Raw genomic sequence first — 26,033 nt, 5'->3', positions numbered from 1 at the left:
CAGGGCTGGGCCGCTGCAGCTGGGCCGCTGCGGAGCCGCTCCAGGTGAGATCCCGGTGGGCGCCGCGTCCTAACAGACGCCACGGGAAGCAGCGCTGCGAGCCCGGGGCGGCCTCCCCTGCCGCGTATGAGGGATGTATTACCGTGTGCGTGGTCTGCGCGTCGCCCCAGTAGTCAGTGTGCGGACCCTTCTACCAACTCCCTATCCCGGAGTGGTCAGGGTCTGAGGCGCCTCCCGGCCCGGTGGGATACAGCCTGTCTGGCAGGGGCCGGTGAGTCTGGAGCATTAGGATCCCAGGCCCTGAGACCGGGCCTGGCGGGGGTCGGCAGCTGAGGCTGTCCACGCTCAGGCTGGAGGCGGGGGGAGCTGAATTCAGACTCGGAGCCGGATAAAGGGTGGGATTGGAGGGGCTCAGGTTTCGTTTCCTGTCTCTGTCTCCATCTCCACTGGGTGGCTATCTGGGGAAAGGATTTGCTGCGATGTATGCTGGAAGAAAGGTACCAGGTCTGGGTATCTGCAAGGAGCTGGATATATGGGGTGAGTCAGAGATTTGCCTGGGAGGGGAATGGTTTGTGGTCAGTTTTCAGCGCCCAGCTTGGTGATTCTGTTCCTGGGAGCCAAACTTGGATATTAAACAAAGGATACTCTTCCAGCCAAACTTAGGTTCCTGTGTCCACGGTGAACAAAGATTGTTGGAATCTTCCCAGATTTTGGCGTCTTGTGGGCCTACCTGGCCGGGAAGAAACTGCCATTCCCAGGGCTAGCTAATTAACAATTAACCTGTGAACACGCCTTTCATATGCAAAACAACCAGTCCTGCATCCTTACTTCCAACCACCTCCTTTGTCTAACCACCAAGCTAGTAGTTCCCCTGCCCTAAATCAGTCTGGGGCCAGGCACCTTATGCCTCAGCGTCTGTGGGAATTACTCAAACTAGCCAATCCTAAACTGATTACCCTGCCCTGCCTCGCCTTTCCCGTGGAAAACCCAAGAAAGGCTACAGCCTATGCCTTACTCTTGTTCCTTTCTGCCTCCTCCTGACACTGGTGCTTCCCCCTGTGGCCCACCGTGGCATGGCATGCCTCTCCTTTCTAGGGGAGTTGTAAGTAACATTAAACTTTTCTTTCAGTGGTATTGATCTCTCTGTGTCAGCACTCAGTCACCTTTACAAATTAAGACCCAGACATAAATCAAGGGGGGGGCTGGCTTAACAGTAAGTTTTGTTTTTTTGTTTTGTTTTCTTGTTTTATTTATTTATTTAGCTGCGTCGGGTCTTAGTTGTGGCACGCGGGATATTTCGTTGCAGTGCGCGGGGTCAGTAGTTGTGGCACGTGGGCTTAGTTGCCCCATGGCATGTGGGATCTTAGTTCCCTGATCAGGGATTGAACCCATGTGCCCTGCACTGGAAGGTGGATTCTTAATCACTGGACCACCAGGGAAGTCCCAACACTAAGTTTTGAATTGAAGATACAAAGTACATGTTTGGGGGGTAAGAGGGAAATATGGGGGAAAGAATTTCATCTTTGGAGTTGAATGGATTGTTTCAAACCCTGGCTCCAGACTTTGCTTCTATAGTTGGCGACATTAGGCAAGTCATGTAATTTATCTGTTCTCTAGTTTCCTCCGCTATAAAATATAGAAAATAATATTTAACTTATAGGAGTTTTAGAGAAGTAAATGAAAAATCTTACCTTTCCCCTCAATGCAGACTTGTATTTCCAACTATTAATACCTTCTACATATCTCCATTTGAATATCTAGAAGACATCTCAAATGTAACATTCATTCTGAACTTGTGACACTCCCTGTATCTTTTCCTCCCCACTATTCCCATTTTGATCACATGGCTGAGCACAGGACCCCTATTCACCTAGTTAATCTAGGCCCTAAAATCTTACAGTAATTCTAGACACTTATTTCTCATACCTTGCATCTAATTGATCTACTGTTAAAATACATTGAGAATCTATGGCCACTTTTCAGCTCCACTTGCTCCCACCCTAGTCCATCTCACTGTGGTTTTTTTGTTTGTTTTGTTTTTTATCTCCAGACTGAACAACTGCAGTAGTTTCTAACTGGCCTCCTGATTCTCCTCACCTCCCTAAAGACTTTATTCTTCACAAAACAGCTAGAGTAATTTTTTTTTTTTTACTTTTTTTCTAGATAATTTTAATCTGAAGTTTTAAAAAATTTTTATTTTCTATTGGAGTATATTTGATTGACAAATATATTTGATGTTGTGTTAGTTTCAGGTGTACAGCAAAGTGATTCAGTTATATATATATATATATATATATATATATGCATGTATCTATTCTTTTTCAAATTCTTTTCCCATTTAGGTTATTACAGGATATTGAGCAGAGTTCTCTGTGCTATACAGTAAGTCCTTGTTGGTTACCTATTTTATCTTATTTTATTTTTTAAAGATTTTATTGATACGGACCATTTTTAAAGTCTTTATTGAATTTGTTACAATATCGCTTCTGTTTTATGTTTTGGTTTTTTGGCTGCGAGGCATGTGAGATCTTAGCTCCCCAACCAGGGATTGAACCCACACCCCCTGCATTGGAAGGTGAAGTCTCAACCACTGGACCGCCGGGAAGTCCCTGGTTATCTATTTTAAATATAGCAGTGTGTATATGTCAATCCCAAGCTCCCAGTCTATCCCTCCCCCCCACCCTTCCCTCATGGTAACCGTAAGTTTGTTCTCTAAGTCTGCAATGTTCTCTAAGTCTGTGAGTCTGTTTCTATTTTGTAAATAAGTTCATTGGTATCTTTTTTTTTTTAAGATTCCGCATATAAGCCATATCATATATTTGTCTTTCTCTGTCTGACTTACTTCACTTAGTATGATAATCTCCAGGTCCATCCATGTTGCTGCAAATGGCATTATTTCATTCATTCTTTATTTTTAAATATTTATTTATTTATTTATTTTGCTGCGCTGGATCTTAGTTGTAGCACATGGGATCTTCGTTGCAGCATGTGAGATCTTTAGTTGCGGCATGTGGGATCTTTAGCTGTGACATGTGGGCTCTTAGTTGCAGCATGCAGGATCTAGTTCCCTGACCAGGGATCGAACTCAGGCCCCCTGTGTTAGGAGCACGGAGTCTTAACCACTGGACCACCAGGGGAGTCCCCTACATTATTTCATTCTTTTTAATGGCTGAGTAATATTCCATTATGTGTACATCTTCTTTATCCATTCATCTGTCGATAGACATTTAAGTTGCTTTCATGTCTTGGCTATTGTAAACAGTGCTGCAGTGAACATTGGGGTGCCTGTATCCTTTCTAACCATGTTTTTCTATGGATATATGCCCAGGAGTGGAATTGCGGGATCATATGGTATCTCTATTTTTAGTTTTTTAAGGAACCTCCATGCTGTTCTCCATAGTGGCTCTACCAATTTACATTCCCACCAACAGTGTAGGAGGGTTCCCTTTTTAGAGTAATTGTTTTAAAACCTAAGTCAGTCGTACCAAGCTTTTGCTTCTGCTCTCTAGTGACTTTCTATTATATTTAGAATAAAATTCAAAGTTCTTCCCAGGACCTACATGGCCATCTACTTTCTGACCTCATCTCGTTTGCTCACTATATTGCAGACCCACCAGACTCCTTACTCTTCATCCAGCCCAGTGCATTGAAGATGTTCTGGACTTGGCCCCTTTTCACCTACTATTGCTTCTGCTTACAATGTACTTTTCACAAATATTTCATGACTCATTTTCTGAATGTTCAGGTGTCTGCTCAATATGACCTCAGAAAGATGACCGCTCTAACTCAACCGCTCTATCTAAAATAGCACTCTCAGAGTTTTTTATTTTCTTCGTAGCACTTAACTGATATTATGTATTTCGTTATTGTCTGTCTTACTCTGTAGAAGATAAGCTTCATGAGGCAGGAATTTTTGTTGTCTTTGCTGTTATATCCCTAGGACTTGGCACATAATAAGTGCTTAATAAATATTTGTGGAATGAATAAATAAATGAATGAATCTCCATTCTCACATCAGTCATTTATTCAACCTTCAGCCATTCTTCAAATACATATTGAATTTCTTCTATATGCCAGACACTGTGTTAGAGGTACATTGGTAATCAAGATAGACATAATCCTTGCCTTCAGAGAGCTTTTGGGGAGGCGGGAAGATAAACATAAAAGAAACAATAAATATGAATAATTATGAAGGATTTTGAAGAAAGGACTATCAAGAGACCTAGTTTAATTTCTACATGTTTGTGAATTTTCCAGATATTTCCCTGCTTTTGATTTCAGATTTCATTCCACTGTGGTTGCAAAACATACTTTGTATCATTTCTGTCTTTTAAAATTTATTGAGGTTTTTTTTTATAGCCTAACATATAGTCTGTCCTGGAAAAGTTTCCTTATATACATAAGGAAAATGTATATTTTTATTGGGTAGAGTGTTCTATAGATGTCTCTTAGGTCTAGTTGGTTTATACTGTGTTTCAAGTCTTCTATTTCTTTATTGATCTTCTGTCTACAGTAAGTCCCCTACATATGAACCTTCAAGTTGTGAAGTTTCAAAGATGTGAACATGTGTTTGCATGTCCAATCACATAAGTTAGCTCATGTGTCTGGCAAACATCGTCACGTGTGCATCCTCTACAAGTAGTTGTGCTTTTGTGTACTTTATAGTACAGTACTGTATAGAGTACAGTAGTACAGTATCTTTATTTCAAGCCCAGGATGTCCAGGAGCAAGCGTAAAAGCAGCAGTATATAGCCGATTGTGTTAGTTGGGTACCTAGGCTAACTTTGTTGGACTTAGGAACAAATTGGACTTACGAATGAGCTCTCAGAACAGAACTCGTTCGTATGTAGGGGACTTACAGTAGTTGTTCTTTACCATTGTTGAAAGTGGGTATTGAAGTTTCCTACTGTTATGCATTGTCTATTTCTCTGTCTATTTCTTTTTTTTTGGCTGCACTGGGTCTTTGTTGCTGCATGCAGGCTTTCTCTAGTCGCAGTGAGCAGGGGTTACTCTTCATTGCAGTGCATGGGCTTCTCATTGCGGTGGCTTCTCTTGTTGTGGAGCACGGGCTCTAGGTGCACGGGCTTCAGTACTTGCAGCATGCAGGCCCTAGAGCTTGCGGGCTTCAGTAGTTGCTGTGCATGGGCTCAGTAGTTGCACTGCGTGGGCTCTAGGGCACACGGGCTTCAATAGTTGTGGGATGGAGGCTCAGTAGTTGTTGTGCACGGGCTTAGTTGCTCCATGGCATGTGGGATCTTCCTAGGCCAGGGCTCAAACCTGTGTCCCCTGCATTGGCAGGTGGATTCTTACCCACTGCGCCACCATGGAAGTCCTCTCTGTTTATTTCTGTCAATTGTTGCTTTATGTATTCTGGTGCTGTGTTATTAGGTGCAATATATTTGTAATTGTTAATATCTTCCTCATGGATTAACTCTCTTATCATTATGAAATGTTCTTTATCTCTAACAACATTTTTTTTTTTTTTTTTTTTTTTTTGCGGTACGCGGGCCTCTCACTGTTGTGGCCTCTCCCGTTGCGGAGCACAGGCTCCTGACGCGCAGGCTCAGCGTCCATGGCTCACAGGCCCAGCCGCTCCGTGGCATGTGGGATCTTCCCGGACCGGGGCACGAACCCATGTCCCCTGCATTGGTAGGCGGACTCTCAACCACTGCACCACCAGGGAAGCCCTCTAACAACATTTTTTTGCTTTAAAGTCTATTTCGTCTAATATTAGCATAGTCACTCCAACTTTCTTGTGGTTGCCGTTTGCATGATTTGTCTTTTTCCATCCTTTTACTTTTCATTTATTTGTATCTTTGAATTTAAAGTGATAGCATATAGTTGATTCTTGTTTTTATACAGTCTGATAATTTGTCTTTTGATTGAATTGTTCAATCCATTCACATTTAATGTTATTGGTGTAGTGGAATTTACATTTACCCTTCTACTTTTTGTTGTCTATATGTCTCTTGTCTATTTTGTTTCTCTGTTCCTACTTTACTGCTTTCTTTTGCATTATCATTAAATGAACATTTTATAATTCAGTATTTTAATTTCTTTAATGATTTTTTTCACGATATTTTTTTGAGTTTTTGTTTTTTTTAGTGACTGTCCAAAGGTTTATCTTGTACATCTTGACATATCAGAACCAGCTTCACATTTATACTAGCTCAATTTTAGTAGTGTATTGAAATGTTACTCTCATACAGCTGTGTTCCTTTCCCCTCCTTTTTGCAGTATTATTGTTATACATATTACATCTATTAATATTACAAATGCAACTGTACATTCTTTTCTATTTTTTTAATTGAAATGTAGTTGATTTAAAATGTTGTGTTAGTTTCAGGTGTACAGCAGAGTGATTTAGTTATACGTGTGTGTGTGTGTGTATTTATATTTTTTTTTAGATTCTTTTCCATTATAGGTTATTATAAGATACTGAGTATAGTTCCCTGTGCTATAAAATAGGTCCTTATTGCTTATCTATTTTATATATAGTAGTGTGTATATTTTAATCCAAAACTCCTAATTTACCCCTCCCCCTTTCCCCCTTTGGTAACCATAAGTTTATTTTTTATGTCTGTGAGTCCATTTCTGTTTTGTAAATAAGTTCATTTGTATCATTTTTTTTTAGATTCCTTATAAAGCAATATCGTATGATACTTGTCTTTCTCTGTGTGACTTACTTCACTTAGTATGATAATCTCTGGGTCCATCCTTGTTGTTGCTAATGGCATTATTTCATTCTTTTTTATGGCTGAGTAATATTCCATTGTGTATATATTACCACATCTTCTTTATCCGATCATCTGTCAGTGGACACTTAGGTTGCTTCCCCAGCTGTACATTGTTACAGTTATTACTTTACCATCTGTAATCATTTTCTTAACCCAATACAACTATGCTCCCACTGATCTGCTTTGTTCGTTATTGGCAAATATATTACATTTCTGTACATCACAGGTCCAATACTACATTATGTACATACTAGTTTATACAATTGCTTTTTAACTCGGTTATATGAAGAAAGGAGAAAAATATACATTTACACTGTTTTGTTGGTTTTGAGGGGGGGTTCTGTTTTTGGGGGTTTTTTTGTAATTACACAATTGGTGTACATATTGGTGTACATATTACACGATTGGTGCTCCTTGTTTTTTGTGTGGATTCCAATTATCATCTAGGGTCACTTGCTTTAGCTAGAAGAGCTTCCTTTAGTATATTTTTGTAAATCAGGTCTGCTGTCGACAAATTCTCTGCTTTTATCTGAGAAACTTTTAATTTCACCTTCATTCTTGAAAGATACCTTTTCTGGATGTAGGATTATTGGTTGACAGTTCTTTTCTTTAAGTCCTTTGAATGTATTATGTCACTGCCTTCTGGCCTCCATCATTTCTGCCAGAAAGTCATCTGTTAATCTTACTGGGTTTATATCTGGAAGTGTCAAGTTGTTTTTCTCTAAATACTTTCAAGATTTCTCCTTGTCTTTAACTTTCAGCATTTTTACATACTGTGTCTGTTTAGGGATCTATGGGTGTATCCTACTTGGACTCCTTAGAGCTTCCTGGCTGTGTAGGTTATTGTCTTTTAATAAATTTGAGAAGTCTTCTGCTGTTATTTCTTTTAATATTTTTTCTGCTCTTTTCTCTCTCTCTCTCCCCACTATCCTTCTGGTGCTCCTATTATGCATAATACTAACTTTGGACTTAGTTTGGGTGTAGTTAGTTTGGCTTAGTTTGGGCTTAGTTTGTTCTTCTTTTTTCTGGTTCCTTGAGGTGTAAATTTAGATTGTTTATTTGAGATCTTTTCTTTTTCTTAATGTAGGCATTTATTGCTCTAAACTGTCCTCTTAAAACTCCTTTTGCTGCATCCCATAAGTTTTGGTATGTTGTGTTTCCACTTTCAATTGTTTAAAGATATTTTAAAATTTCCCTCTTGATTTTGTCTTTGACCCATTGGTTGTTCAGGATCATGTTATTTAATGTCCACATATTTATGAGTTTTCCAGTTTTCCTTCTGTTATTGATTTCTAGTTTCATACCATTGTGGTTAGAAAAGATGCTTGATCTGATTTCAATCTTCTTAAGTTTGTCAAGACTTGTTTTATAGCCTAAGATATGATCTATCCTGGAGAATATTCCATGTGCATTTGAGAAGAAAATGTAGTCTCCTGCTTTGAATGGAATGTTCTGTGTATGTCTGTTAGGTCCATTTGGCTTAAATTATAGTTCAAGTCCAATATTTCTTTACTGATTTTTCTTTCTGGATGATCTGCCATTGTTGAAAGTGTGGTATTAAAGTCCCTTATTATTTTTGTGTTGCCGTCTATTTCTCTCTTCAATTATGTTAATATTTGCTTTATATATTTAGGTGCTCTGATGTTGGGAGCATAAATACTTACAATTGTTAGATTCCCTTGATGAATTGACCCCTTTATCGTTATATGTTGATCTTCTTTGTCTCTTGTTACAGTATTTGACTTAAAGGCTATTTTGTCTAAGTATAGCTACCCCTGCTGTCTTTTTTTTTTTTTTTTTTTTGCGGTACGCGGGCCTCTCACTACTGTGGTCCCTCCTGCTGCGGAGCACAGGCTCCGGACACGCAGGCTCAGCGGCCATGGCTCACGGGCCCAGCTGCTCCACGGCACGTGGGATCCTCCCGGACCAGGGCACAAACCCGCGTCCCCTGCATCGGCAGGCGGACTCTCAAGCACTGCGCCACCAGGGAAGCCCCCCTGCTGTCTTTTGGTTTCCATGTGCATTTACTGTCTTTTACATACCTTCAGTTTCAGTCTATGTGTGCCTTTAAAGCTGAAGTGATTCTGTTGTAGGCAGCATGTAGTTGAGTCTTTTTTTTTTTTTAACTTTAAAATTTATTTTTATTTATTTTTGGCTGCATTGGGTCTTTGTTGCTGCATGCAGGCTTTCTCAAGTTGCGGTGAGCGGGGTCTACTCTTCGTTGTGGTGTGTTGGCTTCTTATAGCAGTGGCTTCTCTTGTCGCGTAGCACAGGCTCTAGACACAAGGGCTTCAGTAGTTGTAGCATATGGGCTCAGTAGTTGTGGCTTGCGGGCTCTAGAGCACAGACTCAGTAGTTGTGGCACATGGGCTTAGTTGTTCTGCGGCACATGGAATCTTCCCAGACCAGGGCTCGAACCTGTGTCCCCTGCATTGGCAGGTGGATTCTTAACCACTGCGCCACCAGGGAAGTTCCAAGTGTTGTTTTTTTATCCATTCGGCTACTCTGTGTATTTTGATAGGAGAATTTAGTCCATTTACATTTGAAGTAATTATTGATAGGTAAGGGCTTACTATTGCCATTTTGATTGTTGTTTCCTGGGTGTTTTATAGATCCTTTGTTTCTTTCTCTCTTGCTGTCTTCCTTTGTGATTTGATGATTTTCTGTAGTGGTATGCTTTGATTCCTTCCTCATTATCTTTTATGTATCTACTATAGATTTTTGCTGTGTAATTTGTTTTGTTTTGTTTTGTATTTTTGCTTTTTACCATGAGACTGACATAAAACATCTTTTAGCTGATAACATCTTAACTTTGATCGCATACAAAACTCTACAGTTTTACTTCCCCCAGGCAAAGTCTCTGAGCTAGGGCTGTGTTTCTGCAAGTGTATATGTAAATATAAATTTTACTTATCAAATTATGTATTAAATACATGAAAACATCTCTTCTCAACTAGAGTTTTTTAAACCCTATGCAAGACCTAACCAGATCAGAACGTAGCATTGGACCCTACACACCCTATGTATGATTTGAAACTTCTCCATGTGTTTCTGATGCACATCCTGGTTAAGAAGTCTGTCAGAGACGCTCACTAAATATTAATCCTGAGGGGGATATGCTTGTAAATCTTTTGTGAAGCAGTTTATCCATGCTTGTCCTAAACTGGCCCTTTTAAAGTATTCATTTTCCTCTTTTTCTTTAAAATAGGCTATTTCCATAACTTGACAAACAAAGGATTATTATACTTGTCTGATTTTTATAATGTCTGTATTACTTTTTTCTCTTGCAGGTGAAAATGAGTTCTTCAGTAAGAAGAAAAGGCAAGCCAGGGAAAGGAGGTGGAAAGGGGTCTTCCAGAGGAGGAAGAGGAGGCAGAAGTCATGCTAGTAAATCTCATGGGGGTGGCAGCGGTGGCGGTGGCATTGGTGGCAATAGAAAGGCCTCAAGTAGAATTTGGGATGATGGCGATGACTTTTGTATCTTCAGTGAATCAAGGCATTCATCCAGGTCATTATACTCTTTGAATATTCAAATGTGAAAACAGTATCAATTCCTGATCTAACAGATGACTAAGACAAAGGGGGAAAATGTCAAGTAATTCTGGCCAAGTTATCTTCCTCTTGTTTTAAAGCCCCTTCTTTGTAACCTTTTCTAAAGGCATGATGGCAAATAACACCTTTTGTTAGGCCGGGGATGGGGGTGGTGCTTTGAAATCTGAAGTTAACTTTAACTTCCACATGACACTGTGAATTGAGTATAATATTGTTATGGTAATCAGTATTACTAGGAAAGTAAATATTGGAAATGGTGAAGGTGATGAAAATTATTTTAAGTATTTCTTAGGCATTGTAGTTTGAAGGTCTCCAAATGAGATCTGGCTATACTCGATCTGTCTAGTTAATGAATTATCTATTTTCCAACCAGATCAACCAAATAGGCAGTTAGATTCGAGAGACTATACTGTATAGGATGTTATAGGCCATTATAAGGATTTTGTTTGTTTTTGTTTTTCTTTAAGTTTTAAAAGTCATGTTCATTGAAGTGTAATTTACGTTCAGTAAAACTCAACCTAAAATTTGACAAATGCAATCATCGCCATAAACAGCTCTTCAAAACTCCCACGTGCCCTTTGCAACACACTCCTCCCTGATCCTTAGGAATCCATTGATCTGTTTTCTGTCAAAGGGGTCAGATATAAACATTAAAATTATTTCTTATAGAAAAAAATCGTAAGCACATAAAACCAAGTTTTTAAAAGGATACTTTGGAATATATAATCTTTAGAATAGTTCAAAGAATGGGATTTTAAAATAACCTTTGAAAATTAAAGCACAGTTGAGAAAGTTGTCTTAGGATAGTTGTAGAATAGCTAGTCTAGTTACTGTGTCAAGCTTCAGGCTGGGGCTGGTCAGTAGAAAAACTATTTTAAATAATGGAATTGAATTCTACAGACATTCTCAATGGGGCAGACATACGTTCTCACAGGTATTTGGCACCTCAAAAAAGTTCACCCCTGCTACCACCAGGAAAGGTCAAGGAAAGCAAAAACATCTGTTCTGTATATATCAGTCATCACATGTTCAAATACACCTTATCTACCTGAAGTGCTTCTTTCAAGTGCCACAATTCTGTCTTTCAAGCACCAGCTGTGAGGTTGTCAGCATCTTGAACTGGACTGAGCCAAGTCACGTGCCATGGCCAAAAAGGCCATTATAAGGACTTCGGCTTTGCTTTGAGTAAAATGGGAAGCCATTGAAGGGTTTGAGGCAAGTGTGTGACATCAATCACTCTAGCCAGAGTTACTGCTATTCAGTATATCCCTTCATGTGAATTAGAAAATGGTGCCCCTTTCTTTGGGCAGTTATAGCTCCAGGATGGATGTCTTGGCAAGCAGAGCATAGACTGGATTTTATCTTTTGCTGTCCCCTCCTTCCCTACTTTAGGACCCTTTGCATAGTGTATAGTCTGTGCACCCGTATTCAGTGGCCCTGCCTCAGTGTGTTCTGTGGAGAATAGACTACAGGGGGACATGGGTTGGAAGCAGGAAGACCAGTTAGAAGGTACACTCCAAGTGGCAATTTCATAGGCAATTTAATATATAAGTCTGGAGTTCAAGAATAAGATCTAGGCTAGAGAAGTAAATGTATGAGTCCTCTAGGAATAAATGTGCTTTAAGGCTGTGGGACTGGATGAGATAGGATATAGAGAAGAGGTCTGAACTTTGAGCCCTGGGGCACTCTAGGCTTTAGAACTGAGAGAGATTAGGAAAATGTGACAAAGTAGATTGAGGAGTGGCCAGTGAAGTAGGAGGAAGACTAAGCTTATTTCTGGAAGTCAAGGAATGAAGGTGTTTTCAAGGGAAGTATCCAATCAGATTGGATTGGATACTTAAAGGGAATACGCAAGTTGTATAAAAAATGCTTCTAATAGGTCAAGAAAAATGTGTTCCGGGAGTTCCCTGGTGGTCCAGTGGTTAGGACTTTCACTGCTGTGGTCCCAGGTTCAATCCCTGGTCGGGAACTAAGATGCCACAAGCTGCGTGGCACAGCCAATATAAAGAAAAAAGAAAAATGTGTTCTGACAATTGTCCACTGGATTTGGCAATGTGGATAGCATGGGCAACCTTGACGAGAGCTGTTTGGTTTAGTATACTTAGTGTGGAGAAAACCCTATTGGAGTGTGTTTCAGAGAGAAGAGGAAAGAAAGTGGTGACAAAGACAATGATTTAGATAACCCTTTGAGGGAGTTTTTCCCTAAAGGGCAGGGGAGGGAGGAGAGATAGGATAATAGCTTGAGAGGGATATGCAGTCAAAGGGAAGATTTTTTTTTTAAGATGGTAGATGTTATATAGCATGTCTGTAAGCTGATGGAAATGATCCAAAGGAGAATGAAGAACTGATGATCTGATGATGCAGAGGGAGGGATAAGTGCTGGAATGATTTCCTTGAGGAGGTTAAAGAGATTGTGTGTACAGTATACAGAGGGACTGACTTTAGGATCGAGGATGGTTCATCCTTAGGAACTGGAAGGAAGGCAAAGTATAGGGGTTTACAAATAAGAGGTAGATGAGATAGGAGCATATGGAAGTTCTCCCCCTACCCACCCCCCACCCCCCCCTTTTTTTTTTTCTAATCATGAGGAAACAATCAGACAAGTCCAAATAGTGAGAATTCTACAAGACAGCTAGCCTAAGTGCTTCAAAAAAGTCACTGCCAGGAAATAGGTGGGGGAACTATTCTAAATTAAAGGAGTTTGAAAAACAGCTAACTAAATGTCATTTTAAACTAGATACTCATTAAGAAAATCTGTAGAAGACATGATTGAGGCAGTTAGGAACTTTGAATATGGATTATATATTAGATGATATCAATATAAAATATCTTGTGAGTGATAAGAGTACTGTGGTTATATAAAAGTATGTCTCTGTTCTTAGGAAATAACATGCTGAAGTATTTAAGAGTGAATGTGATGCCTGCAACTTACATTCAGATGGTTCAGCAGAGCATGCATGTACATATATGAGGGAGCATATATATATGCATCTGTGTGTGTGGAGAGAGAGAAATAAGAGAAGGGCATAATGTGTGTGTGCATTTAAGTATGGCAATTGTTAACAATTGGTGAATCTTGGTAAATGGTGTTAATTTCTGTAGATTAAAAATTTTTTGAAACCAAAAGGGGTAATGATGAATTTGGGCTAACGTTTCTTTTCAGAGGTTGCAACTAGGTGGTTAAAAAACAGTCTATTCTATTTTCTCCTTTGGTACCCAGTTTTGCGAGTGTAAGTGTGTGGTTCTTTTCAAAGTCTCAATAATATGTTGGATTTTCAATGCAGAGAAAGTTTCTGCCATTTCCCTAGATTTGTGAAAATTTATAATGAAACATGCCAAGTGAAAAAAAGAAATTTAGTGAGTAAAGTTAAACTTTAGAGCTGATTATTGTTTTAAATATTAAAAAGTATCCCTAAAAAAAAAAATCTAAATTCCAAAAATAAAAGATTGGTGAAATAAATTCTAGTACCTCTATATGTATGTGTAACCATTTAAAAGTTAACTTGTAGGAAAATATTTAATTTGGGGGAAATGACAGTTTTATTTTGATAAGGAAATAAAGCAAATTATAAAAGATTATATGTGCTGTACAATTTTATAAAAAATGTATGTGAAAAAGAATGATGTGATTTAAGATGACTTCTGTTTTCTTCTTGGTTCTCTACTTTTCTACAGTGAACATGTATTATTATGATTTTTGTAATCAGGAAATAATAATTTAGGTAAATATTTCAAAAATAGGGCTAGGGCTTCCCTGGTGGCACAGTGGTTGAGAGTCCGCCTGCCGATGCAGGGGACACGGGTTCATGTCCCGGTCCGGGAGGATCCCACATGCCACGGAGCGGCTGGGCCCGTGAGCCATGGCCGCTGAGCCTGCGCGTCCGGAGCCTGTGCTCCGCAACGGGAGAGGCCACAGCAGTGAGAGGCCCGCGTACCGCAAAAAAAAAAATAATAATAATAATGCCTAATATTCACAAGATAGGACTCTCTGTTGTTTTCAGATCAAGTACCTCAAATAGAATGAAATATGTACTCTTTGTATGTAGCACATTTCTTTTGAACATCCACTAGTGCAGAAGGAGTCACCATAGCATTACTTTCTCCAGAGGACTCTTGAGTTAGTGAAGCCAGATTTAATGATGAAGCATCGAATCAGGTTTTTCTCCAGCAGTTTCAATATAATGAAATCTGGTAAATACTGTAGAAAATAGAGAATCTCTTCACATTCATTGTCATCTTTTGTAGGGTATTTGACAGTCCAGTCATGTTATATATATTTGGGGACCCTGAGGAGAGTGTAAAAGTTCTGCTCACGGATAAATGTGTAATTTTGTTCTTGTGTCCTTTGCAGACCTAGTAACAGTAGCGTGAGAAAAGGGGATGCACACCCCAAATGGAAGCCTGAAGCCAAAGCGCCCCTTCAGACTCTACATATGACTTCTGAGAATCAAGAAAAAGTGAAAGCTCTTCTCCGAGACCTGCAAGAACAAGATGCAGATGCTGGATCTGAGTAAATTATCTTATTTCAGTAAACTACTATATTGAGGAAGATGCACTGGCAGTGTGAGGGCTCTGTGTGTCTTTGGAATACTGTATCAGTACTGATCCTGTAGTGGCTGTATAACTAGTTGAAAGTGAGCCAAGAGAAATACAAGAATAATTATTCAGCAACAGTTTTAGAGTGAGTTTGTTTTGCAATATCTGTGAGCAATGGTACAGATCGCCTTTTCATCTTTACTTTTTCTAGGACAGTGCTAATAAGGATTCAGTAGTTGCTTTATTGATAACCTTTCAAATAAAACCTTGTAGTGAACAAGTAGAAGCATTGTTCTAGGAGCAAATATTGAGTTGATCAGATGAAGTCTTATGATTACACTTCTCATGACCATCTGCCTAAGAGAAAGATTGTTTTAGACTTTTGGCTGTTTTGCTTTGTGATTTCAGTTGGAGAGGTTAATCCTTTCCATTTGCCAGAATTAATGAACGGTCAGTCATGAACAGCTCAATTTCCATCCTATCTACAAATTGCATATCTGTCTTAAATTTAGGAAAGGTGGTTATGCAGCAAAGCAAAAAAAAAAAATAGCGATGGTTTTTATAAATGAGAAGAGAGAGAGGATAGCCAAGGCTTCTGTAGTTAAGAACACAGACTCTGGGTCAGACTACCTTGGTTAAAATCTCTAGTTGCTCTTTACTTTATAACCTTTGGCAGTTACTAATCTTCTCTTAAATTTTAGTTGATCATCTGAAAAAAAAAAAATAGAGATTCCAATCTGGCTGGGTTATTGGGAAGATTTTCAAAGAGATAGTACATATAAAACATTTAACATAGTACCTGGCAGGTAATAAATTCTGTTACTTGCCGAGATATAAATTAATAGGTCAATAAAAATAAATCAGTGACTGAATAGTGGTCAGGATTCTCTGTCCTTTGGTTCCTTGAATTAAATTCTTAGACTCTTACTAAATTTTTCTTTGAGGTAAGTAGAAGTTAATATATGAAAATGTTACTTTTGCCAGAAGAGGTGTTTCTGGGGAGGAAGAAGATGATGAGCCTGATTATGATGATGAGCAGTACTGGTCAGCTGGACGAGAAGCTTCCCTTGTTCCCGACTCAGATCCTTTGGAATGTGCTGGTTCAGGCCTGGTGGAGCCTCATCATCCGGAAGTTACAGTCTCAACATTTGCAGTGCAAAAACTTTCCAGGTTTGCTTTCATCATTTATGGGAAAATTGAAGGAAACTGAAAGTGTATTATAAACGCACCTACCACTCCTCGAATACTTTCGTGTTGTGTGCGTTCCAGTGGTACCTGATACGCCCAGTATCCTCTCTTTTAGGATAGGGAGATGAAGGAGGCGTTAGTATTATCAGGTACACTTTTTCAAGACACAAACCCTGCCTGTGTATAGTTATGCCTTCCCATATATGTATTTAAATGAATTTCTCTTTTGAGGTTTGATATTACTCAGTCGTCTTTGTCATGCTTCTCACTTGGCAGGTATGGTTTCAACACCGAGCACTGTCAGGTAGCCCTGAGAATTTGCAATGGAGACATGGGGGCATCACTGGAACATCTGCTCACCCAGTGTTTTTCAGAGACATTTGGAGAGAGGATGAAGGTCTCTGAGGCCGTTGCGCGTATAAGCTTGGATGAGTGTGTGGAGCAGCGACAGGAAGAGGCCTTTGCTCTCAAGTCAATCTGTGGAGAAAAATTTATAGAAAGAATTCAGAACAGAGTCTGGACCATTGGATTAGAACTGGGGTATTTGACGAGTAAATTCCGCAAATCCAAGCAAAAGGAATGTACCAAAAATATACAGGAGACGTCGCTTGAAATCTGTAAATTTTACCTCAAAGGAAGTTGCAAATTTGGATCAAAGTGCAAATTCAAACACGAAGAGTCCCCAAATCAAATTGCTGGAAGAGCAGAAAGAAGTGTAGATGATTCTCATCTAAATGCTGACGGAGATGCATCTTTTTTATACGAACTTGAAATTCGATTTTCTAAAGACCACAAATACCCCTACCAAGCTCCCCTTGTGGCATTTTATTCCACCAATGAGAATCTACCTCTGGCTTGTCGTTTACATATTTCTGAGTTCCTTTATGGCAAGGCCTTGACATTTGCAGAAACTTCAGAACCTGTTGTATATTCTTTGATAACCCTTTTAGAGGAAGAATCAGAAATAACCAAGTTACTAACATATACCCATCACAAGTACAGTGTCCCTCCTGTGAACTTTCTGCCAGTATCCTCTGGGACCAGAATAAATAATCCTGTCTGTCGTAAACCAGTGATTCCAAGTAATTCGTTTCTTTCAAATCAAATTCCAGAAGGTATGTAAGTCATTGATGAGGTGTTGTGGAGGCGGGATTTGGAATGATGGATTACGGCAATCAGAGGCTCTGAGGGCTGGTGTAGGATCTCCCCTGAGCTATGACCTGACTTTACTTGTAAGGCCTAATTCTGTCACTGTGTTTTGGCTCCCTGAATTGAAAGTTTGTAGTGATGTATAAGTTTATTAGCAGTCGAGGGCTGGAAGAACCTTAAAGCATCCTTCCAGAAAAGTCTGTTTCGTGTAATCCATTTGGTTTCCTGTGATTACTTCTGTTATTGTATATAGGATTACTTTAAAATGAGTTTTTAGAGATACTTCTCTTTCTATACCACCATCCATACCCTCCTGCTTTTAGTATGCTAGACCCCCAAAAGTCATTAGGGGATGTCTCTCTTTATGGGTCCCTAAATCCTCAAATAGAGAAATGTTTGTACGAGCCTCTGGCTTCCTCCAGATCCGAGTGTGCCATGCAGAGTCTTACATCACAAGTAACCCCCCTTTCAAAGTTCACCGTAGGATCTCTCTTATTTTTTGCCACCTCTCTTTCAGAGCAGCAAGTTTTATTATTTCCCAGGAGTTCCTAGGTAAATGTCAACAGGTAGAGAACAGTGAAACTGCACCGAGATGTGGATGCCGGACAGCTGGCTAGGTTCCCTCACTGGCCCCTTGACTCGCTCCCAGCCTGCCGCGAGTTCTAGCACTCAGATGTATTCCTCAAGAAATGACAAACTGTGTGTCGGTGAACTTTTTTTTTAAGATAACCGCTTTATTAAGATATAATTTACACACCATAAAATTTACTCTTTTGAAGTGTACAATTCAGTGGTTTTTAGTATATTAACAGAGTTGTGCAGCCATGACCACTGTCTAACTCTGGAACGTTTTCATCACCCCAGAAAGAAACTCTGCACCTGTTAGCAAGTCACTCCTCATTTCTCCCTTCCCCCAACCCCTAACAACCGTGAGTCTATATTCTGTCTCTGTGGATTTGCCTTTTCTGGACATTTCATGGAGATGGAATCATATAGTAAATATGTGGCTTTTTGTGATTGGCTTCTTTCACTTAGCATAATGTTTTCAAGGTTCATCCATGTTGTAGCATGTATCAGTACTTCATTCCTTTTTATTACTGAATACTATTCCATTATATGGACATACCACATTTCATTTATTGATTCATCATATGATAGACATTTGGGTTATTTTGTGTCATGGAATTGTAGGTACACTTGCAAATATTTGAAACTTTCAGTTAATTTCTGAATGTACAGAGTCTACTGGATTAACAAGGCAGGGCATGATTTTGTTTTTTGTTTTTTGTTTTTTTTTTTTGCGGTACGCGGGCCTCTCACTGTTGTGGCCTCTTCCGTTGCGGAGCACAGGCTCTGGACGCGCAGGCTCAGCGGCCACGGCTCACGGGCCCAGCCGCTCCGCGGCATGTGGGATCTTCCCAGACCGGGGCACAAACCCGTGTCCCCTGCATCGGCAGGCGGACTCTCAACCAGTGCGCCACCAGGGAAGCCCTTTTCTTTGTTTTTACTTTGATTTAACCAGAGCCACTGACACTTGATTAAAGTTTATTTGGAGATGCATTTTAAGTTCTTTAGCAGTAGAAGTAGTAGTGTGGAAATGAATGAACTTGTTTTATTCAAGCTTTAACTTTTTCTCCATTTTATGATTTTTTTGTTGTTGTTACTTTGTTAGATAGTGACTTTTCCCTGCTAAAGAAAGGGCTCCATATCGAAAACGTTTCCTTTTATCCCCTTCAAGTTGAAAAGGAATCAGAGCCTGAGGAGGAGACAGATGAGGATGAAGGTCCTGCACCAGTTATGGTGGAGAATGAAAGCTATGTCAACCTTAAGAAAAAGATTTCCAAAAGATATGACTGGCAGGCAAAATCAGTACATGCTGAGAATGTCAAAATCTGCAAGCAGTTCCGAATAAAACAGGTAGGGTATTCTGAGAGAATGGCTAGCATTGCCTCCCTAATGTATGGATGAAGGGATTGGGAATTAGGAAGCTTTGGCTACTCTCCATGGTATACTCTCAGCTCTCTTTTACTCTGATTGGGCAAAGTTTCTGCATGCCATAGCAAACTTGGATGCATGTTCCAGATAGTTTTGGAAAATCCAATGGCTGATGAAAATGAAACACATATATACCAAATATTCTGAGAATCATGTGGCTTTGTTACTATGATAGAAATCTGATAAGTGAAAGGAAAAGTAGTACTGTGATTTACATTAGAAATCACACTATAGAAAAGGAGAAGGAGAAGGAGGGACTCTTACCCCATTTCAAAGGCTCACAGGATAAATAATTTGCCCAAGGTCACATAGCTGGTAAGTGGCAACACAGGGTTTCAAGCTAATTCTCTCTGTTTTCAAAGTCCATGTTGTTTTTACCCCATTCAGGGGTAAAAATAAGATTATTTTAAAAGAACTCATAAGTGAAGTATTAGGGCAGAGTTGGATGGAGGATAAAGACGAGTTGCTTAACGAGTTTGGGGATTAGATTAGATGCTATCTAAGGCCCTTCCGATTCTAAAGTTCTGTGATTCTGATTTTTGACAGAGTATATATAACACTAGTACATATATACCGCAACACCCATAGAACGTCAAATTGACTAGAAAATCACACCATAAATAATAAGATGGTGGAAATAAAAAATTACACATTCAGTTTGAACAGTGTGTTTAGAGGTGATAAAATTACATGCAGAAAATGTGTATGTTAATATAAATGTTAGTATAAATTTCTTACATTAGTCAAAAATACATCCACAGTTTTAACCTACAGTACAATGTTTATAGCATTGGCCATTAGATGTCAAACTGAGTTACATAGATGTGGTGATTGGCCAAAAAGAACCCTTTAAATGAGGGAGTATTCAGAAACAAAACAAAACAAAACAAAAAAGATGAGGGCATGTCAGAAGGACTCAGAAATCAACCTGGAAAAGCTCCCAATAGCCAAAATGAAATAATGAGAGCAACAAAATAAATTGGATTATATCGTAGGTATTGGATGTACAGTATTGGATTATAAGCCAGGAATTTAAAAAAAAGAAATCTATAAATCCATACCAGTTTATTTTTATTTATTTATTCTCGACAGATAAAAATTGTATATATTTAAGATGTTAAAAAAAAAGAACCATTTAGTGAGTTCTATTACCGTTAGTGATTTTGGTAAAAATCTGATACTGTGTAGAACTATGCTGTCTTGTATGGTAGCCCCTAGCCATGGGTAGCTATTTAAAGCTAAATTTATTAAAATTAAATAAAATAAAACATTCAGGTCCTCGACAGCACTGATCACAGTTCAAGTGCTCAACAATCACATGTAGCCAGAGGTTGCTATGTTGGACCACGCAAACAGAACATTTCCATCAGCACGGAAAGTTCTGTTGAACAGTGCTAGTATAGAGACTTACAGAAAGAGCTGGATAGGTGCTAAGAGGGGTTATTTCTCTTATAAGATCCTTCAGTTCATTCAGATGTAGGAAAGCCACACAGATCCCACAGCTTATTCTGGCTGATTCTCAGAACAGCCTTCTGACTAAAGTCACCAGCATCCAGCCCCCAACACATCTGCACTTTCTGTCTGTAAACAAATTGGTGAAGAAAGAGCAGAAAGGGGAGGTCTAACTATGGGATTCCACATTCAGAGCTTTGTGAAAGGTGACTGAAAGTAACCAAACTGATGTCTTATCTTTTATTTTATTAGGCCTCCAGACAGTTCCAGTCAATTCTGCAAGAAAGACAATTACTCCCTGCTTGGGAAGAAAGAGAAAACATTCTTAAACTGTTGAGCAAGCACCAAGTGCTTGTTATAAGTGGTATGACTGGGTAAGAATGTGATTTATTTCTAATTCAGCTTTCATCTATAGATACGGTGTGTGCCCTGGTTACCACCACCAGTTCTACTTTAAAAAAAAAAACAGTTGCTGGTGTTATTTGTGCTTTTTCCTGTTAAATATTGAATAATATTTCACAGAGGCAAATAATGTGGCAACTGTAGCCTATAGAGCCAAATTACAAAAAAACAAACAAAACTCAGAAATTTAGGATTTTTTAAAAAAAATTATTTATTTATTTTATATTTATTTTCGGCAGTGTTGGGTCTTTGTTTCTGTGCGAGGGCTTTCTCCAGCTGCAGTGAGCGGGGGCCACTCTTCATCGCGGTGCACGGGCCTCTCACTGTCGTGGCCTCTCCCGTTGCGGAGCACAGGCTCCAGACGCGCAGGCTCAGTAGTTGTGGCTCACGGGCCCAGCCGCTCTGCGGCATGTGGGATCTTCCCGGACCGGGGCACGAACCCATGTCCCCTGCATTGGCAGGCGGATTCTTAACCACTGCGCCACCAGGGAAGCCCAGAAATTTGGGAATTTATAGATATTGTATACCTCTGCCTTAAAACAATTTTAAGGCAAAAGGCCTAGCTGAAGGCTTTTAACAAGGCCCATTTTAAAATGTTAAGGACAGTTCCAGAACATTTAGCTTGAAACTTCAGAAATGAATTTTCTAAATTTATTCTTATTTCCTTAAAGCTTTTGTTTAAGAACAACTTAGGGTACATTATTTTTCCTGTTCCACACTCTCCATATGTTATCCAAACCTATTTGGCAGGGACAAGTTGCAGGCTTAATCTAGTTCTGTATTCAAGGGTCTTCAATTTAATAATTACATTTGTGCCCAGACTCACAGATACAGTAGTAACTTTGTATCTTCCAGTTTCTTATCTTTTAAACCTCGGTCAGTACTTTGGTATAGCCAAAGCAATACCACACCAATGGGAAAAATATAAAGTATTTTAATAATCATAAGATAATATTCCTGTTTCTTCAGGATTCACATGTAGAGTTCACATTCCTGAAGGCATTTATAGAGCTTAACCTAATGTTTATTCAGTAGTCCCAGTTTTACAAATAATAGTGAACTATTATTTGATTGCCCTGTTAACCTAAGTGCAAATTCCTAGGAGTTATCAGCTATAGGTAATAAGTCAGTAGGTAGGTTTAGAAGATAGATGAAGCTGAACAACTTTTATTCTAATTAGCTTCTTACTTTCCTCATTGGATATGATTGCTTCTTTAGTTAACTAGAGCACTTGAAAACTCTTATTTTAGGACTTATTTGTTTTGACATACAGATGTGGGAAAACCACACAGATTCCACAGTTTATTCTGGATGATTCTCTGAACGGACCACCTGAGAAGGTGGCTAACATCATCTGTACCCAACCCCGACGAATCTCTGCGATCTCTGTCGCCGAACGCGTTGCTAAAGAAAGAGCAGAGAGAGTGGGTCTGACTGTGGGATACCAGATCCGGTTAGAAAGTGTCAAGGTTTGTATGCTTTTCTTATTTCCTGATGACAGAAATTTACAATTTTCAAGTATAAAGAACCCTTGGGGTCTGAAGGTTCTGGGCAAGTTGGAATATATACTTCAATAGGGCTGAAGTCCTTTTAGAAATATTTTGGTTTAAACTCTTTCTGGGCTGTACTTAATTTCCTCTGTAAAGACCTTCTATTCTTTATTGGCAGAAGTGATCTAGTAGGTGCTGCTTTGTTCCTAAACTGGGACTTTATCCATTTAACCAAATATGGAATGAACAAATTCAGAATTGATTTCATCACTCACTGTTATTTTTATGTTTTATAATAATTTTTGAATGCTTTCTACGAGTCTTAAAAGTTTGATGTAAAGTAGAAAAGCTTTTGTTGTTGCCAGCAAGAAACTATGCATTTAGTTTCTTGGTTTATATTAAAATAGAACTGCTGGTGTTTTCAGTATTCTTTATCCCTATCCATTAAAAATGGCTTTGCCAGGAAAGTGTTTCCTTTTTTCAGAAAGTTCATTAAAGCTTTCTATGCCCTTTTACGTGTAAGTCCTCAGCCACCAGACTGTTATACTGCACCACAGGAGTGCTGCTAAGAAGGCTAGAGGGGGACACAGCCCTACAAGGAATCACCCATATCATTGTTGATGAAGTCCATGAGAGGACAGAAGAAAGGTAAGGCAAAGATTTTACAGATGAATACACACACACGTCAAATGAAGACATGGCTGAAAGGATTTTATTCTGCTTCCAGTTAAGTTCCTTAGAGCTAGTAATGGTAATTGCCATAGGGAAGGCTTAAGTTAGAGAAGAGGAACTGCCTTCCTGGTCTCCAGGGTCTGTGACACGAAAAATGCTAGGAGAGCACACGTTCATCACTGGAAGAGTCATCCTATTAGAGGGACATCGTCTAATAAGAGGCACCATGCTGAGCTGGGTGCTGTACTTAGCAGGAATATCAGATGTAATGCATGCTATAGCTGATGGATTGGTCAATATGTGCTTCCTTCTTTGTGCATTTGGTCAGTCATTCAGTCCTGACATTCATTCATGTATTTATTGAGCCTGCATTAAGTGCCAAGTGGCCTATTAATTGCTGGGGATACTGCAGTGAACAAACATATATGTTTCCCCTTTATGTCTTATGATCTGGTAGGAAAAACAAATAATGAATAGGTAAATAAACAAGTAAGTAAATAACTACAAATTGGAATAAGTACCATAAAGGAATAAACAGGATGCTGTGTTTGGGGGGAGAGAGCCACGAGATAATCAGAGATTATATCTCTGAAGAGATTACATTTAAATTAAAAACAGAAGTATGAAAAGGAGCCTCATGAGATATATGAGGGCAAGGTCAGCATTTGCAAGGACTCTGCAGTGGTAAAGGGCTTCATGAGTCCAAAAACTGGAGGAAGGCCAGTGTGCAGCTGGTATGTAGTGAATGAGGGGAAAAGTGACAGCTAAAAAAAGCAGGAGACTATGCACCATTAATAATAAAGCATTTGGATTTTACCTTAATGGAATTAGAAGTCATTAAAGGGTCAAGGTATAAAATCAAAATTCTCCATATTTTAAAATGAAGGGCCAGGTAAATAGATGGCATTGATCATAGTTTGTCGTGTAGATCATGCTCTAAAGTAGTAAAAAAGTGGTGGGAAAAAGAGAGATGATCCTGTGCAAATCATGAGGCTTTCCCAAAAAGGACTATATTATTATTAATATCTTGAGAAGAAGAAAGTCTAAGTAAAGTTGATGGGCTGACAGAGAAGCAGAAAATAGATCATAGCAAAACTAAAAAAAAAGAAACAAACATGAAAAGAGGTCCCAGCTATTGCTGATAAAAAGTTTTTAAAAAATGAACGGGGAAGACATGTAAACAGAAGACTATTTGTTAGAAGAAATAAATACACTAATATAGTAGTAATTAAGAAATATAAAGAAATTTGACACTAAAGAAAAAGATTTTTATATAAAAAGAATATATCAGGGAATTCCATGGTGGTCCAGTGGTTAATACTCAGCGCTTTCACTGCTGGGGCCCTGGACTTGATCCCCGGTCAGGGAACTTAGATCCTGCAAGCAAGCGGCGTGATGTGGCAAAAAAATTTTAAAAAGAATAAAAAGAATAGATCAAAATAAAAGGAAATATTTCCTAGAACAAGACAATAATAAATTTTAAATAGCTATATAGAAAACACTGAAAGTCTTTGAGGGGCAAATAATCTTTACGTAGAGACTCCAGAAAACAGTGGGGAAAAAAATAAATGGTAAATAATGTCACTTTGCACCTAAATGTTTGAAATGATCATTTGAAATAATTTATTTTAACAGAATCACTGAACAACCTAAAAGAGGGAATCAAATAAAACATTCAGCCAAACTAATAATATTTAAATGATTGTATTATAAAAATAAAATTTTAATTTTAGGGGAAATTATATCCAATGTAATTTTGAACATAAAGAGTAGCTTTGGGTTTCATAACATTTATACTTCCACAAACTCAGTGAAACTGGAAGATAGCTCTGGATCTGGTTCCTGGCTGCAATGATGTTCTCAAAGAGATTTTTATAAAACCTAATGACCTATAGAATATCAACAGTTAAAAACAAAGTATTTTCACATCCGAATAAAGATAAATTACACACTGGAGAAGGGAGATTTGAGCATTTACAAATACCAGTCTTTGGGAATGGAGTACACAAATTATAAGAAAAAGTAGGGGAATATTTGCTAGCTCTGACTGAAAGAGGCAGAAAATAGGGGGTGGTGGTGTGATGAATTGGGAGATTGGGATTGACATGTATACACTAATATGTATAAGATGGATAACTAATGAGAACGTGCTGTATAAAAGATAAATAAAATTTAAAGATTAAAAAAAGAAAGTAAAATCTAGGAACCAAGATCAGTTAAAAAATAAATAAGATAAAAGGTTGAATATAGAAAATTTAGTTATATTTGTTTAAAATTTTTAATACATTTTCTGATCATAGAGATAATGACATTATTCTAACACATTTAGGCAATATTAAATGTCAAGAAGAAGAATTTCTGTCCCTTATAGAATTGCTAATTACATGTTAACAATTTGTTCTGTTTTCTTCTGGGAGTATATTGGGAGTTAGCAGAGAGATGTATCTCCACAAACACTATTGGGATTATATACTGTTGTGTGCTGCATGTGGTCTAATATTCAATATGAGAGCATGAACTATCTTTGAAATTATTGCTAATAATTGCATGAGGAAATTCTAACGTGTGGATGTACCATAAGTTACTTAACCATTTACCTATTGTTATATTATTTTCCTTTTCCCTAAAAAAGAAAAAGAATAGTCATAAATGTAATTAAATTGGCTCATTAAAGAAAACTAAGTAGTTCAAGAATATACTCATTAAAAATTCAAACAAGGGCTTCCCTGGTGGCGCAGTGGTTGAGAGTCCGCCTGCTGATGCAGGGGACACGGGTTCGTGCCCCTGTCCGGGAAGATCCCACAGGCCGCGGAGCCTGTGCATCCGGAGGCTGTGCTCCGCAACAGGAGATGCCACAACA

At 38.7% G+C, this 26,033-nt stretch overlaps 1 protein-coding gene across 4 annotated transcripts in view; it reads left to right on the top strand.

Annotated features, from left to right (window-relative positions):
- The window catches only part of DHX57 (DExH-box helicase 57), a 56,935-nt gene continuing 30,902 nt past the window's right edge, over nt 1–26,033 (top strand). Inside the window, exons 1-9 of one of the 4 annotated variants that reach the window (XM_082672277.1) lie at nt 1–44; nt 10,028–10,245; nt 14,641–14,799; nt 15,813–15,995; nt 16,290–17,128; nt 18,901–19,079; nt 20,862–20,983; nt 22,285–22,480; nt 23,025–23,149. In XM_082672277.1, coding sequence (XP_082528403.1) covers nt 10,034–10,245; nt 14,641–14,799; nt 15,813–15,995; nt 16,290–17,128; nt 18,901–19,079; nt 20,862–20,983; nt 22,285–22,480; nt 23,025–23,149 — 2,015 coding nt within the window. In that variant the 5' untranslated portion in view covers nt 1–44; nt 10,028–10,033. Of the gene's footprint in view, nt 45–187; nt 272–10,027; nt 10,246–14,640; nt 14,800–15,809; nt 15,996–16,289; nt 17,129–18,900; nt 19,080–20,861; nt 20,984–22,284; nt 22,481–23,024; nt 23,150–26,033 lie in introns of those variants that run through there. The other 3 variants (XM_082672275.1, XM_082672276.1, XM_082672278.1) reach the window with 3 other exon arrangements.

This window comes from Grampus griseus (genome assembly GCF_964374135.1).
Source record: "Grampus griseus genome assembly, chromosome: 15".
NCBI classification, from domain to species: domain Eukaryota; kingdom Metazoa; phylum Chordata; class Mammalia; order Artiodactyla; family Delphinidae; genus Grampus; species Grampus griseus.
Note: the sequence above shows the minus strand (reverse complement) of the source record. Positions and strands in the feature narration are given on the sequence as shown.